Source organism: Taudactylus pleione, unplaced genomic scaffold (assembly GCF_031769625.1).
Source record: "Taudactylus pleione unplaced genomic scaffold, aTauple2 ptg000751l, whole genome shotgun sequence".
Lineage (NCBI taxonomy): Eukaryota > Metazoa > Chordata > Amphibia > Anura > Myobatrachidae > Taudactylus > Taudactylus pleione.
The window spans coordinates 56,490-73,054 of record NW_028285153.1 but is presented as its reverse complement, the minus strand read 5'-3'; the positions used below and the strand labels follow the sequence as shown (position 1 = coordinate 73,054).

Genomic DNA, 16,565 nt, shown 5'->3' with positions numbered 1-16,565 from the left:
ACACTGGGGGGTCACAGGACAATGACACACTGACACTGGGGGGTCACAGGACAATGACACACTGACACTGGGGGTCCCAGAACAATGACACACTGACACTGGGGGTCCCAGAACAATGACACACTGACACTGGGGGTCCCAGAACAATGACACACTGATGCTGGGGGGGTCACAGGAAAATGACACACTGACACTGGGGGTGACAGGATAATGACACACTGACACTGGGGGTGACAGGACAATGACACACTAACACTGGGGGTCACAAGACAATGACACACGGACACTTAGGGTTACAGGACAATGACACACTGACACTGGGGGTGACAGAACAATGACACACTGACACTGGGTGATACAGGACAATGACACGCTGACACTGGGGATGACAGGACAATGACACGCTGACACTGGGGATGACAGGACAATGACACACGGACACAAGGGGTTACAGGATAATGACACACGGACACAAGGGGTTACAGGATAATGACACACTGGTCATGAGAAATCACTATAATGTCCTAGTCTGGGACAGCGCCGACATTGACTCAAGTTTGCGCTCTAATGTATGTACTGTAATACAGACATCCCACTTTCGCTGTGTTTGACTCCCGAACCACTGGGCATGCGCAGTGCTGTGAGCTTCCATGTGCCATGGCTGGCATACTGTAGCGCTACATGGCGTACTGTATGGCTTGGCTCTACTGGGCATGCGCCAGAAAACCCATTGCAACCCCTCCACTGGGCATGCGCCAGAGATCCAATTTGTAACCCCTCGGAGCTGGCTGACCGCCACCACAGGGCCAACCGTGCAGACATTGATGCAAGTTTGTGCTTTAAACGCACAGTCAGTTTGTAATGCAGAGACCTCTCAAACAGAGCCCACTACCAGTTACTGGTCATGAGATATCACTATAGTGTCCAAATCTGGGACAGCGCCGACATTGACTCAAGTTTGCACTCTAATGTATGTACTGTAATACAGACATCCCACTTTCGCTGCTTTTGACTCCCGAAGCACTGGGCATGCGCAGTGCTGTGATCTTCCATATGCCATGGCTGGCATACTGTAGCGCTACATGGTGTACTGTATGGCTTGGCTCCACTGGGCATGTGCTCTACATGTATTGAATACTGAATGAGTGAAGATTTAAAAAAAAACAAACCTATATTTTCAAGGTCTCGAACCCATGGGACAAGAAGATGGGAGAAGCAGTGAGACTAGGCATTAGACCGCTAGGCCACACGCCTCATCCCATTACTACAGTACTGTAGTTCCTAAAGTGATGAAATCACTACAAAGTCTGGGAAAGTGCTGACAGTATTTACATTGGAACAAGTGTGCAACTTAAACCGCACAGTCAGTGTGTAATACAGAGCTTAATGATTTCAAACTTTATTAGACATTCTTCTACCGCTTTATTATACATTCCTGATTCCATGTGGAAAACGCTGTAATACTGTATAGTGTACCAAATCACAGCTTCTGTCATCCAGTCATCGGGCGGTGATACAGAACATACATTGGATATCAGACGCATGCGCCGTGTAGTCTAGGAAAAGTGACACCTGGTGGGCAAAAGGTTGTATTACACGTAATGACTTTTTTACAACACTACGCTACATTACTAAACTTTCTGTGTGGCGCGACTCTTGGCGTGGTGTGTGGCGTGCGTCATAGCGTATGGAGCAACAAACTAGCTGGGCACATCTGTACCTGATGTCCCATTACAATAACACCTCAGCATCACAGGTGTATAACATAATATAAGGGGCATATTGAATTGGGTGCGTGAATGGCAAAAATCCCGCACCTGTGAGGTTTTTCCTGCAGTTGCGGGATTTATGCTATTCTATTCGGTGCGTGTTTTACAATTTGGAGCCCCGGGAGGTTTTTTTTTTCCACGCACCTCCAGAGCAAGTGTGATTTTTCCCAAATTCGTTACTTTTTGGGAAAGTCAGTGGCACTTGCTCTGGGGCCCCAGCGGCACCCCCCTTGAGGACTAATTAAGCAATTGGAAGTTTCCAATTGGCTTAATTATTCCTTAATTACTCACCTTCTGCAGCGCTGTCTTCTGTATTTTCTGTATCCAGCGCCAGAAGCCGGGTCCTCTGCTGCAGGGTGAGTATGTTAGTGTGTGTATGAGTGAGTGTGTGTGTGACCCCCGGTGTGTGTGTGCCCCCTGAATGGGCGCTGGGAGAACTACATCTCCCACCAGCCCTGGAAGCCTCCCAGCAGCCCCCCTCTCCAGTGAGGAGTTAGAGGGGAGGCCACCGGGAGCCGCGGAGACCACCCGAATCCCCCGGGTAGGTAAGTGCAGAATATTTTTTTTTAGGTGGCACGACCATTTTTTTCTTTAATTGGATACCGCGAGTATCGGGAGCGGGCATACCCGTGGTATTATAAAATTGGGCACGAGGGGTGCAAGGTTTTTTACCTTGCTAAACCTCGCAGCCAATTGAATCTGCCCCAAAGCATGAGAACGTTCCCTGAGGTTTAGAGAGTTAGGAGACATGGGGTGTTACATCTGCTATAATATAAGAGCCCGGAGCAGGCAGAGGTGACGCGATACTGACGCTCTGTTCCGGATGAGGCTTCTCCATCGGAGGATGGACCATGTGTCCGCTGCTGTACTCTACGTTATAAATACTTATCACCTTCTGTCTGTAGCTTCAGGTAACATAAAACAAACAATAACTATAATATAAGTATATTCCTGTCTCTCTCGTCCTCCGCAGGTAAAACATCCGATCGCAGGGGCGCTCTCAGACCTCGTCATTTACACCAAATCTGAGAACTTTGTTACTTTCCAACATTCTAGAGAAAATCAGAAGTTCTATGAGAATAACTCCCTGTCGGAGAGGAAGGCGCAGAGGCTGGCGCGTCAGTCAGGTATTACTAAGGGGGGGATAATAATGGTTCATGTGCTATTCCCACCTCGCCCCCTCCGCGCCTGCTCCTTCTGTCCCTGGTTAATGCGTTATTACCAGTGCAAATGGCGATCTCTGCTCTGCGTCATGGCGGCTCATCTGCGAATCAGACACATTGCTTCTATGACCGATGGGGAACATCTGTCTTTATACAGCTGTCATGTCACTGAGTCACCCTTAGGGGAAAGTCTGTCTTTATACCGCTGTCATGTCACCGAGTCACCCTTAGGGGAACGTCTGTCTTTATACCGCTGTCATGTCACCGAGTCACCCTTAGGGGAACGTCTGTCTTTATACCGCTGTCATGTCACCGAGTCACCCTTAGGGGAACGTCTGTCTTTATACCGCTGTCATGTCACTGAGTCACCCTTAGGGGAACGTCTGTCTTTATACCGCTGTCATGTCACTGAGTCATAGGGAACGTCTGTCTTTATACCGCTGTCATGTCACCGAGTCACCCTTAGGGGAACGTCTGTCTTTATACCGCTGTCATGTCACTGAGTCACCCTTAGGGGAACGTCTGTCTTTATACCGCTGTCATGTCACTGAGTCATCCTTAGGGGAACGTCTGTCTTTATACCGCTGTCATGTCACTGAGTCATCCTTAGGGGAACGTCTGTCTTTATACCGCTGTCCTGTCACTGAGTCACCCTTAGGGGAACGTCTGTCTTTATACCGCTGTCATGTCACTGAGTCACCCTTAGGGGAACGTCTGTCTTTATACCGCTGTCATGTCACTGAGTCATAGGGAACGTCTGTCTTTATACCGCTGTCATGTCACTGAGTCATAGGGAACGTCTGTCTTTATACCGCTGTCATGTCACTGAGTCACCCTTAGGGGAACGTCTGTCTTTATACCGCTGTCATGTCACTGAGTCACCCTTAGGGGAACGTCTATCTTTATACCGCTGTCATGTCACTGAGTCACCCTTAGGGGAACGTCTGTCTTTATACCGCTGTCATGTCACTGAGTCACCCTTAGGGGAACGTCTGTCTTTATACCGCTGTCATGTCACTGAGTCATCCTTAGGGGAACGTCTGTCTTTATACCGCTGTCATGTCACTGAGTCACCCTTAGGGGAACGTCTGTCTTTATACCGCTGTCATGTCACTGAGTCATCCTTAGGGGAACGTCTGTCTTTATACCGCTGTCATGTCACTGAGTCATAGGGAACGTCTGTCTTTATACCGCTGTCATGTCACTGAGTCATAGGGAACGTCTGTCTTTATACCGCTGTCATGTCACTGAGTCACCCTTAGGGGAACGTCTGTCTTTATACCGCTGTCATGTCACTGAGTCATCCTTAGGGGAACGTCTGTCTTTATACCGCTGTCATGTCACTGAGTCATAGGGAACGTCTGTCTTTATACCGCTGTCATGTCACTGAGTCATAGGGAACGTCTGTCTTTATACCGCTGTCATGTCACTGAGTCATAGGGAACGTCTGTCTTTATACCGCTGTCATGTCACTGAGTCACCCTTAGGGGAACGTCTGTCTTTATACCGCTGTCATGTCACTGAGTCACCCTTAGGGGAACGTCTGTCTTTATACCGCTGTCATGTCACCGAGTCACCCTTAGGGGAACGTCTGTCTTTATACCGCTGTCATGTCACTGAGTCATAGGGAACGTCTGTCTTTATACCGCTGTCATGTCACTGAGTCACCCTTAGGGGAACGTCTGTCTTTATACCGCTGTCATGTCACTGAGTCATAGGGAACGTCTGTCTTTATACCGCTGTCATGTCACTGAGTCACCCTTAGGGGAACGTCTATCTTTATACCGCTGTCATGTCACTGAGTCACCCTTAGGGGAACGTCTGTCTTTATACCGCTGTCATGTCACTGAGTCATAGGGAACGTCTGTCTTTATACTGCTGTCATGTCACTGAGTCATAGGGAACGTCTGTCTTTATACCGCTGTCATGTCACTGAGTCACCCTTAGGGGAACGTCTGTCTTTATACCGCTGTCATGTCACTGAGTCACCCTTAGGGGAACGTCTGTCTTTATACCGCTGTCATGTCACTGAGTCACCCTTAGGGGAACGTCTGTCTTTATACCGCTGTCATGTCACTGAGTCATAGGGAACGTCTGTCTTTATACCGCTGTCATGTCACTGAGTCACCCTTAGGGGAACGTCTGTCTTTATACCGCTGTCATGTCACTGAGTCATAGGGAACGTCTGTCTTTATACCGCTGTCATGTCACTGAGTCACCCTTAGGGGAACGTCTGTCTTTATACCGCTGTCATGTCACTGAGTCACCCTTAGGGGAACGTCTATCTTTATACCGCTGTCATGTCACTGAGTCATAGGGAACGTCTATCTTTATACCGCTGTCATGTCACTGAGTCATAGGGAACGTCTGTCTTTATACCGCTGTCATGTCACTGAGTCATAGGGAACGTCTGTCTTTATACCGCTGTCATGTCACTGAGTCATAGGGAACGTCTGTCTTTATACCGCTGTCATGTCACTGAGTCACCCTTAGGGGAACGTCTGTCTTTATACCGCTGTCATGTCACTGAGTCATAGGGAACGTCTGTCTTTATACCGCTGTCATGTCACTGAGTCACCCTTAGGGGAACGTCTGTCTTTATACCGTCTGTCTTCTTGACTACATACCTTTGGAAGGCTATAAATAAATATATTTTTGCAGTGAATAGAGGTCTTGGCATATTATTGGCCAAGGTTATGGGCCTACCCACCATATCCAGGTAACCTCTTTAGGGTAGGTCTCTAACATACTAGGGTTCAAATCTAGAGCACAGGATCCCCTCAAACTAGCCCAGCTAAGCCACCCCAAGACACGGCTCTAATAAGAAAGGTGAAGTGTAAAGGAAATAGTTAACATACAGAGCACGGCAGTAACATGCGGTAGTTGTGTGTATAACATACAGAGCACGGCGGTAACAGGCGGTAGTTGTGTGTATAACATACAGAGCACGGCAGTAACAGGCGGTAGTTGTGTGTATAACATACAGAGCACGGCAGTAACAGGGGGTAGTTGTGTGTATAACATACAGAGCACGGCAGTAACAGGCGGTAGTTGTGTGTATAACATACAGAGCACGGCGGTAACAGGCGGTAGTTGTGTGTATAACATACAGAGCACGGCGGTAACAGGCGGTAGTTGTGTGTATAACATACAGAGCACGGCGGTAACAGGCGGTAGTTGTGTGTATAACATACAGAGCACGGCGGTAACAGACGGTAGTTGTGTGTATAACATACAGAGCACGGCGGTAACAGGCGGTAGTTGTGTGTATAACATACAGAGCACGGCGGTAACAGGCGGTAGTTGTGTGTATAACATACAGAGCACGGCGGTAACAGGCGGTAGTTGTGTGTATAACATACAGAGCACGGCAGTAACAGGCGATAGTTGTGTGTATAACATACAGAGCACGGCAGTAACAGGCGGTAGTTGTGTGTATAACATACAGAGCACGGCGGTAACAGACGGTAGTTGTGTGTATAACATACAGAGCACGGCGGTAACAGGCGGTAGTTGTGTGTATAACATACAGAGCACGGCGGTAACAGGCGGTAGTTGTGTGTATAACATACAGAGCACGGCGGTAACAGACGGTAGTTGTCTGTATAACATACAGAGCACGGCGGTAACAGGCGGTAGTTGTCTGTATAACATACAGAGCACGGCGGTAACAGGCGGTAGTTGTCTGTATAACATACAGAGCACGGCGGTAACAGGCGGTAGTTGTGTGTATAACATACAGAGCACGGCGGTAACAGGCGGTAGTTGTGTGTATAACATACAGAGCACGGCAGTAACAGTCGGTAGTTGTGTGTATAACATACAGAGCACGGCAGTAACAGGCGGTAGTTGTGTGTATAACATACAGAGCACGGCAGTAACAGGCGGTAGTTGTCTGTATAACATACAGAGCACGGCAGTAACAGGCGGTAGTTGTGTGTATAACATACAGAGCACGGCAGTAACAGGCGGTAGTTGTGTGTATAACATACAGAGCACGGCAGTAACAGGCGGTAGTTGTGTGTATAACATACAGAGCACGGCAGTAACAGGCGATAGTTGTGTGTATAACATACAGAGCACGGTAGTAACAGGCGGTAGTTGTCTGTATAACCCTCAGAGCACGGCAGTAACAGGCGGTAGTTGTGTGTATAACATACAGAGCACGGCAGTAACAGGCGGTAGTTGTGTGTATAACATACAGAGCACGGCAGTAACAGACGGTAGTTGTGTGTATAACATACAGAGCACGGCGGTAACAGACGGTAGTTGTGTGTATAACATGCAGAGCACGGCGGTAACAGACGGTAGTTGTGTGTATAACATGCAGAGCACGGCGGTAACAGACGGTAGTTGTGTGTATAACATGCAGAGCACGGCAGTAACAGGCGGTAGTTGTGTGTATAACATACAGAGCACGGCAGTAACATGCGGTAGTTGTGTGTATAACATACAGAGCACGGCAGTAACAGGCGGTAGTTGTGTGTATAACATACAGAGCACGGCAGTAACATGCGGTAGTTGTGTGTATAACATACAGAGCACGGCAGTAACAGGCGGTAGTTGTGTGTATAACATACAGAGCACGGCAGTAACAGGCGATAGTTGTGTGTATAACATACAGAGCACGGCAGTAACATGCGGTAGTTGTGTGTATAACATACAGAGCACGGCAGTAACAGGCGGTAGTTGTGTGTATAACATACAGAGCACGGCAGTAACAGGCGGTAGTTGTGTGTATAACCCTCAGAGCACGGCAGTAACAGGCGGTAGTTGTGTGTATAACATACAGACCACGGCAGTAACAGGCGGTAGTTGTGTGTATAACATACAGAGCACGGTAGTAACAGGCGGTAGTTGTGTGTATAACATACAGAGCACGGCAGTAACAGGCGGTAGTTGTGTGTATAACATACAGAGCACGGCAGTAACAGGCGGTAGTTGTGTGTATAACATACAGAGCACGGCAGTAACAGGCGGTAGTTGTGTGTATAACATACAGAGCACGGCAGTAACAGGCGGTAGTTGTGTGTATAACATACAGAGCACGGCAGTAACAGACGGTAGTTGTGTGTATAACATACAGAGCACGGTAGTAACAGGCGGTAGTTGTGTGTATAACATACAGAGCACGGCGGTAACAGACACTTTGTTTTATGTCCAGCCCTGGAGTTTATCTATCACACTATGACGTTCATCACTCGGATCTACCCCAAGGGAACCAGAGCCTCGTCCTCTAACTTCTATCCACAGGAATTCTGGAACGTGGGCTGCCAGATGGGTGAGTGCCGCACGTTACGTGGACCTAACACTGTATAACTGCTGGGAGGAGGTAGAGCCTGTGCGGAGCATTACGTCACAAGGTACGTCCTCCTGCGGCTCCTACTCTGCTCCGCAGCGCAGACCATGCACAGTGAGGCCGTCTATCCGCTGATATTAATAGGCAGTGGCAGGACTAACGCCTTTACAGCAGGGGTCCCACAGGCCCTGCACCGCCACCACCCCAGTCCCTGACAGAGCAGCGCTACTTACCTCCCCAACTGCCCTGCTGATAGGGGCAACACAGCTCAGAGTCCTCACACTGGGACTGTGCTTCCACAATTGTGACAGTTTCTACTTCAGGGTCCATAGGGGGTCCACAGGGTTGACCTTGGGGTATAGGTTGGGAACCAAATCCGGGCACCACGCAGTTAAAGCTTTTAGCTCCCAGGATGCACTTGGGTCCACTCTCCCTATAACCCCACCCCCCAGCCAGAGGCACCTCAGTTTAAGTTGGTGCCCGGCCGGAGTCGGGTCACCGTTACTGCAGGGGGGCTGCTTAGCAGCCCCTAAGCTTAAAAAAGTTTTATTTTATTATTTTTTACTACTCTTCAGAGCGGCAGCATCAGACTGTCCAATGGACGTCTGAGCTGCCGCTCCTACACCCCGCCGGCGCTGCGACGCCAGTACAGATCTGGGGATCGCAGCGGGACCCCAGAGTCTGTACTAGCCGGGCTCTGGAGGAATCCCTGGGCTGCTGCCGGATCGACGGGGACAGGTAAGTCGCGTGGTCACCGCTTGCGGTGATCCACGTGTGAATATGCAGCCTTATGCCTCCGGTCTCTGGGGACAGACCGGAGGCGCTAGCGGTGGCGGCGGGCTCCCCCTCCATGGAGGCATACCCCGCGTGTCCACAGCCCACCAGGGATTATAGCGGCAGCGGGAGCCGGCATCCCGGGGGGTTAATTGCTAGCCAGGGGAGGAAGCCTTCCCTGTCTAGCGGCTCCTCCCCTCAGCTCAGCGCACCTTTCAATAATACAGTCTGGCGTCGCTGAGCTGCTTCCTCCGCGGGCCACGCTTCTTCTGAGGTCTCCAGTGGCCATTTTCTCTCTGTGGTGCTGCAGAACTCTTAGGATGTCAGTGAGCCCAGTCCCCCTGCGTACCTGGCCATTTTGGGTGAGTGTACACAGCGCTATAGCCTTCCCAGACACTGAATCTGGGCAGTTGAATGTAGCGACATTGTGCAGTATATTGTATGTCATGCTTATGTATGTATATATTTCTACTTCAGGGTCCATAGGGTATCCACAGGATACCTTGGGGTATAGGTGTGACGTCAGTCGCAGGGCACCAAAGAGTTAAGCTTTCAGCCTCCCAGGATGCACTAGGTCCCCCTCCTATACCCCGCCCCCGGGCCAAGGCACCTCAGTTTAGTTTGGTGCCCGGCCGGAGTCGGGTGCACCTGTTGGAGTGGGGGCTAGAAGAGCCCCTGAAGCTTATTCTTCATGCAGCTGTGGCTGCACAACTGGATGAACAGCATGGACAGTCAGTCCTGACGTCCATGCTGTCTTCCCTACACCCCGCCGGTACCAGAACGCCGGTACTGATCCGGGGATGCTGGTGGGCGTCTGGGGTCACAGCTAGCGGTGACCCCAGATGCTCCGGACCATGGCCGGATTCAAGGGGGACAGAGGTAAGCAGCGGGGTCCCGCGGTGGGTCCCCGCTGATCACATGGTCCTAAGTCCCCAGGCAGGGGGCTCCCTGGGGACTGGCTGCAGCGTGGAGCCAGGCGACCAACCTGCGCTTCCACTACCCCCTGGGACAGCGGACCGCAGCAGAGCGGTAGCGCTGCGGCGTCCCAGGGGTTAAATGCATGCCAGGGGAGCGCGCCTTCCCTGTCTCACAGCCGGCGCCTCCCCCGCTGCACACAGCCCTCTCTGCATGCTGCCGACTGGTCCTGTGGCAGCGCTCCTCCCCCAGGCCAGCCTCCTCTCTGCTCCTCGGCGGCCATCTTCTCCAGAACGCATGGTGAACGCTGCTGGAAGCGCTGGACGGAAGCATCGTGGTCTGGGTCCCCCCGCATACCTCTCCTCCGCTGTGGTCAGGTCTGTGTATGCAGCGCTGTGTCCTACCAGGCCCTGTGTCTGTGTAGTTGAGTGATCAGCGCTGTTAGTGCAGGAATTGTTATTTTTCTGCATTGTATGTGACTGTGCTAGCGCTGCTGCCTGTAATCTTTTCTTCATCTAAACTGTCAGCTTTATTACTGTCCCTGTTCTTTCTGCTAAAGCCCTTGCGGTGCGGTGCTGCAGGGTGGTCTCTCGCCTATTTAATACTTAATTGGTGAGAGAGGTCACATACGTGGTGCCATCATGTCTGAAAGTGATTTTCCCCTCCGGCTACAGTGTACCACGTGCAAAGTACCGTTAGCGGAGGGGGAGGGTAGCGCGGAGGGCCTTTGCCGGCAGTGTTTGTCCATGGCGCGGCCTATTACGGTTACAGCACCGGTACAGAAGCCGCCCTGGGCTTGTTTCGCTCAGGCGTTAACAGCTTTAGTGGGCCAGTTAGCTCCGCAGCCCGCGTTTACTCCGATGGGTTTGTCCCAGCAGTCTGTGGTGTCGTCACCCATGCAGGGGTTCCCACGACAATTGGTGGTACCCCACAGTCTCCCTATTTCCCCACTCCCGGGTTCTCAGGAGCCAGCGTGGGTTAACTCCCTGACGAGTTCTGTACAGCACTTGTCGGATGTGTTGCAAGGGGAGTCTGTGATGCGGTCTCATAAAAGGCCGGTGGCGTCTCTGTCCGCTCCTTATGAGGATGACGAAGGGACGTCTGATGATGGGGAGATTCTAGATCCTTACGATCAGGAACCTCTCCATACTAAGGACGCTGATGCTAAGTCCAAAGTATATATTCCTGGACTTATTCGGGCGGTCCGCACAGCCTTGGTGATTGAGGACGAAGTTCCCCCAGCGGCTAAATCTAAGTATGCCTTTTTCAAAGATGTGAAGGGCGATGCCACAGTCTTTCCTCTTTCGGGTCAGTTGGTGGACCATTTAGAGGAGGCGTGGAAACAACCTGGCAAAAGATACCAGCCGCAGAGACGCCTGGCGGTGGCTTATCCGTTCGCGGATAATTATTTCGCGAAGTGGGAATCCCCTCCACAGGTGGATTCTCACGTGACCCGTCTTGTCCGTAGTGCCACATTGCCGATGCCATCCATGTCCTCCCTTGAGGATGCTACGGACCGCAAGGTAGAAATCTGCCTGAAGTCCGCTTATTCCCTTGCAGGGGGGGCAGCACGGCCGGCTATGGCCATTTGCTGGGTTGCCAGAGCGATGGAGCGCTGGGCGGATTCATTAGAGGCTTCTTTTGAATCCGACTGTCCGGCCGATCAGGCGGAGTTGATTGGCAATCTCCGTGATTCGGCCACCTACATCAACGAGGCGGCTCTAGACATTAGTACTCTGGTGTCTAGAATTTCTTCAGCAGCGGTAGCTGCTCGTCGCACCTTGTGGCTGCGATCCTGGAAGGCGGACGCAGATTCCAAGAAAGGTCTGGAAGCGTTGCCGTTTACCGGAGAAGTTCTCTTCGGTCCGGATCTGGATAAGATTGTGGCCACGCTGGCGGCAGCCAAATCTGCCTGTCTCCCGTCGGCCGCTGCTCCTTCTGGTTCGGGACCATCGTCCTTTCGGTCATCTAGAGCCCAGGGCAGGCCCAAACCACAGTCGTTTCCTCGACAGGCTGGCCCTAAGAAATCGGTCAAGCCCCGGAAGCAGGCATGGAGTACCAGACGTCCGGCCCCCAAGCCAGATGACAAGCCTGCGGCCTGACGGTCCGGGCCTCCCTTTGGGGGATCCCAGGGTGGGAGGCCGCCTGCTACAGTTCGCCCAGTGTTGGTTCGACCACTACGACAGACACTTGGGTTCTGGAGGTGGTTTCTCACGGATACGCCCTCTCCTTCCGGCACAGACCCCCGGCTCGATTTTTCACCACGGGTCTCCCATCAGACCGGAACAAGGCTACGGAGCTGCGGAAGGTATTGCACACTATGCTCCAGGCTGGAGTTATAGTGGCGGTTCCATTCTCCCAGAGGGGCCAGGGTTTCTATTCAAATCTATTTTTGGTCCAGAAACCCAATGGGTCATATCGTCCGATTCTCAACCTCAAAGCACTCAACAAGTCTTTGCGGGTCCCGAAGTTTCGGATGGAGACCCTACGGTCCATCATTCTGGCGCTGGAACCTGGGGACTACTTGGTGTCATTGGACATACAGGACGCTTACCTGCATGTCCCTATTCTTTGGCGCCATCAACAGTTCCTCAGGTTTGCAATCAGCAGCGACCACTTCCAGTTTCGGGCGTTACCTTTTGGCCTGGCAACAGCACCACGTGTTTTCACCAAGGTGATGGCGGTCATGGCGGCTTCTCTGCGGCTGCAGGGAGTCCGCATGTTGCCGTATTTGGACGACCTGTTATTGGTGGCAGGATCTCCAGAGCTCCTGTTACGCCACTTGGACCTGACCATTGCACTGCTGCAACGGCACGGCTGGCTAATCAACTGGCAGAAGTCCACTCTAATCCCGTCTCGGAGGATTCTGCATCTTGGAGCCTTATTGGACTCGGGACAGCAAAGGATCTTCGTGACGGAGGACAAGATCTCTGCTTTACAGTCAAGGGTGCGCAGTTGTCTGCACAGCCGCCGGGTGTCCTTACACTCGGCGATGAGGTTACTGGGCTCCATGGTGTCGGTGTTCGACATGGTGGAATACGCCCAGTTTCACTCCAGACCTCTGCAGCACCTGATCCTGTCCAAGTGGAACGGGCTGACTCAGTCTCTGAAGTCCCAGACGATTGTGCTCACCCCGGAGGTTCGCCTGTCCCTTACGTGGTGGTTACAGACGACCCACCTCAACAAGGGACGTCCGTTCTGGGTTCCAAATTGGGTCCTGTTGACAACGGACGCCAGTCTTCGGGGCTGGGGAGCAGTTTCGGGTCCACACTTGTTCCAGGGCAGGTGGACGCCGACAGAAGCGGAGCTTCCAATAAATATCTTGGAACTCCGTGCGGTCTTCAATGCTCTCCAGCAGGCACAGCGGTTTCTCCAGGGTCGCCCGGTGCAGGTCCAGTCGGACAAAGCTACCACCGTGGCCTACATAAACAGGCAAGGAGGAACTCGCAGTCGGGCGGCTCTCGTAGAGGTCTCTCGGATCCTGGTTTGGGCGGAGCGCAATCTTCCGGCCATATCAGCGGTCTTCATCCCGGGAGTGCTCAATTGGGAGGCGGACTTTCTAAGTCGCCAGGACGTTCATCCGGGGGAATGGTCCCTGCACCCGGACGTTTTTCAACTACTGGTGGACAGGTGGGGTCTTCCAGAAATCGACCTCATGGCGTCCCGGCACAACAACAAGTTGCCGGTGTACGGGTCTCGCACAAGAGACGAAGGGGCGTCTCTGGTGGATGCTCTGTCCGTCCGGTGGACGTTCCGGTTCGCATACCTGTTCCCTCCGGTCTCCCTTCTTCCACGGGTAATCCGGAAATTCAAACAGGAAGGAGGGACGCTCCTGTTGATAGCTCCCGCGTGGCCCAGACGGCACTGGTTCTCAGACCTTCAGGGTCTGTCCGTGGACATTCCTCTGCGGTTGCCGCTACGACCGGACCTTCTGTCTCAGGGTCCTTGCCTTCACCCGGACCTGACTCGGCTGTCTTTGACGGCGTGGCTGTTGAGACGGCCATGCTGAGGTCCCGGAGGTTTTCCAGCTCTGTGGTGCGTACCATGTTGCGAGCTCGGAAACCGTCTTCCGCGAGGATATACCATCGCGTGTGGCATACGTTCTTCCAGTGGTGTCGACCGAGAGGTTATGCACCGCGGGAGTTTCGTCTGTCTCGGATTCTCGCCTTCCTGCAAGCGGGACTAGATCATGGGCTTCGCCTTGCTTCTTTGAAGGTACAGGTTTCGGCCCTATCTGTCTGGTTTCACCGTAGGATTGCTACAATCCCGGATGTGCGCACCTTTATGCAGGGTGTTCTCCGCATTCAGCCGCCCTTTGTTCCACCTGTGGCGCCTTGGGATTTGGCTGTGGTCCTGAGTGCTCTCCAAGGACCGCCGTTTGAACCACTGGGCTCAGTGGATCTTAAATGGCTAACAGCTAAGACTGTTTTCCTTCTGGCCATTGCTTCGGCCAGACGTGTTTCTGAGTTAGGGGCTCTTTCTTGTAGACCCCCTTTCTTGGTTTTTTATGGGAACAGGGCAGTGCTCCGCACTCGGCCCGAGTTTCTTCCCAAAGTTGTTTCCCAGTTTCATATTAACGAGGAAATAGTTGTTCCGGCCTTTAACTCACCGGGTCTTTCCGTGGGTGAGGCCTCTTTGGATGTTGTGCGGGCCTTAAGGACTTATGTTGACCGCACTTCTTCGTTTAGGAAGTCGGACGCTTTGTTTGTCCTCTTTGGCTTCCGTAAAAAGGGTTGGCCTGCTTCAAAGCAAACTTTGGCAGCCTGGATCCGTATGGCTATTTCTGAAGCTTATCTTCATGAAGGCCTACCGGTCCCTCCTTCTCTGAAGGCTCATTCCACTAGGTCTGTGGGTCCTTCGTGGGCAGCTCGACGTGGTGCCTCGGCAGTTCAGATCTGCAAGGCTGCTACGTGGTCTTCTGTCCATACCTTCGTGAGGTATTACAGGTTTGACACCTTCGCCTCTCAGGATGCTTCCTTCGGGCGGCGGATTCTCCTTTCTGCACAGGAGCGTCCCCACCCTTAAAGGATACTGCTTTGGGACATCCCCAAGGTATCCTGTGGATACCCTATGGACCCTGAAGTAGAAAATATGAGATATGGTAAGAACTTACCCTTGTTATCTCTATTTCTACGAAGTCCATAGGGTTCCACAGGACTCCCGCCCTGTCGCACCTGTGCTGCAGATGGGCTTTGCTCTGGTCACCGGTTTTCCGTCTCCCTCTGGTGAGAATGTGATTCTTGTATGTGTCCAGATCTTTGTTCTCTCTCTTCCTTCTCCTCCTCCGGCCTATGGCTTGGTAACTAACTGAGGTGCCTTGGCCCGGGGGCGGGGTATAGGAGGGGGACCTAGTGCATCCTGGGAGGCTGAAAGCTTAACTCTTTGGTGCCCTGCGACTGACGTCACACCTATACCCCAAGGTATCCTGTGGAACCCTATGGACTTCGTAGAAATAGAGATAACAAGGGTAAGTTCTTACCATATCTCATATTATTTTTCTGCATTGTATGTGACTTATGCTAGTGCTGACTGTCTGTACTTTTTTCTCTCACCTGTCAGTGTATATCTATCCCTTTTCTTTATCTGCCCTAATACAGGTGTACCTGGGGTGGTTCTGAGACCTCACATATATATATTTGTTAATATCTGTGAGGTTTGTCACATACTGTTGCGTGCTGCACGTTGCCATATTTTAGATGGAACTGTGAGTTGCATACGCTGATAATGGGTCCCTGCAGCTAATCTTAGCGTCAGTCAGGACCGGTATGGCGCTGCTTAATATTTCCGTCAAGATAGTCAGATATATCTGACCAGGAGATTGCACACGATACTGCACCCATTATTGCTATCCTGCAAGTCATAGCCTGCAGGAATTAGTGCGGAGGATTTTAACTCAGAAAGGTTTATGTATGCAGCACCATCTGGTTTATTTCTCAGGATCCTCTCCTTTGAGGATCGCCGGGCGGGCCCCATTGTCGTCACTCGCTTGGAGTTACTTCACGATACTGCCCTTTTGAACTCGGGGTATCTCGCAATTTCTTGCAATTTACCCCTGTGCAACAGACTGTCGCTCCCCGCCGGGGTTTTTCACAGTACATGAATTACCTCCGATACCACATCGGTCTGTCATTCCCCTTGCAGGGATTACCACAACGGCCACCCTGGTGGATGTCGTTTTATACGAAATACTAATTGGCGTGATATACGCCCTGTGGTTACTGACCAGTGGCTCTGCCGTGAACTGGATGGTATATTCGGCTCTTTCCCTCTCACATGGGGGGAGCCGATTTCAAGTATTATTATCCCTGCTTTGGGGCTGGTAGCCAGGTTCATTCTGGATATAGAGAATGTCGATCCTGCACCTGTATTATACATCTCCCGTTTTCTGCCCAAGGGTGGATCTCATAGCGGGAGTCTGGCTGTCGCCAGATACGAGGAGTCACAAAGGCCTCCTGTTTCCCATTCCCTGAGGGTCCTCACAAGTAATGGAAATCCCCTTCTGGGATGGATTTGTATGTTAATCATCGGGTTACAGGCATTAATACGTCTACCATCCCGGCCTGGACGGATTTTACGGATCCGTAGGTGGTAACTTTGCCTGAAATCAATGTAGTCGTTTTCAGGGCCTGTTGCCCGTCCTACCGT

At 51.9% G+C, this 16,565-nt stretch overlaps 1 protein-coding gene across 1 annotated transcript in view; it reads left to right on the top strand.

The window, feature by feature from the left end:
- Nucleotides 1–16,565, top strand: part of PLCZ1 (phospholipase C zeta 1) — a 253,049-nt gene that overhangs the window by 195,199 nt on the left and 41,285 nt on the right. The window contains exons 5-6 of the mRNA XM_088457285.1: nucleotides 2,743–2,896; nucleotides 8,097–8,213. Coding sequence (XP_088313411.1) covers nucleotides 2,743–2,896; nucleotides 8,097–8,213 — 271 coding nt within the window. The remainder of the gene's footprint in view (nucleotides 1–2,742; nucleotides 2,897–8,096; nucleotides 8,214–16,565) is intronic.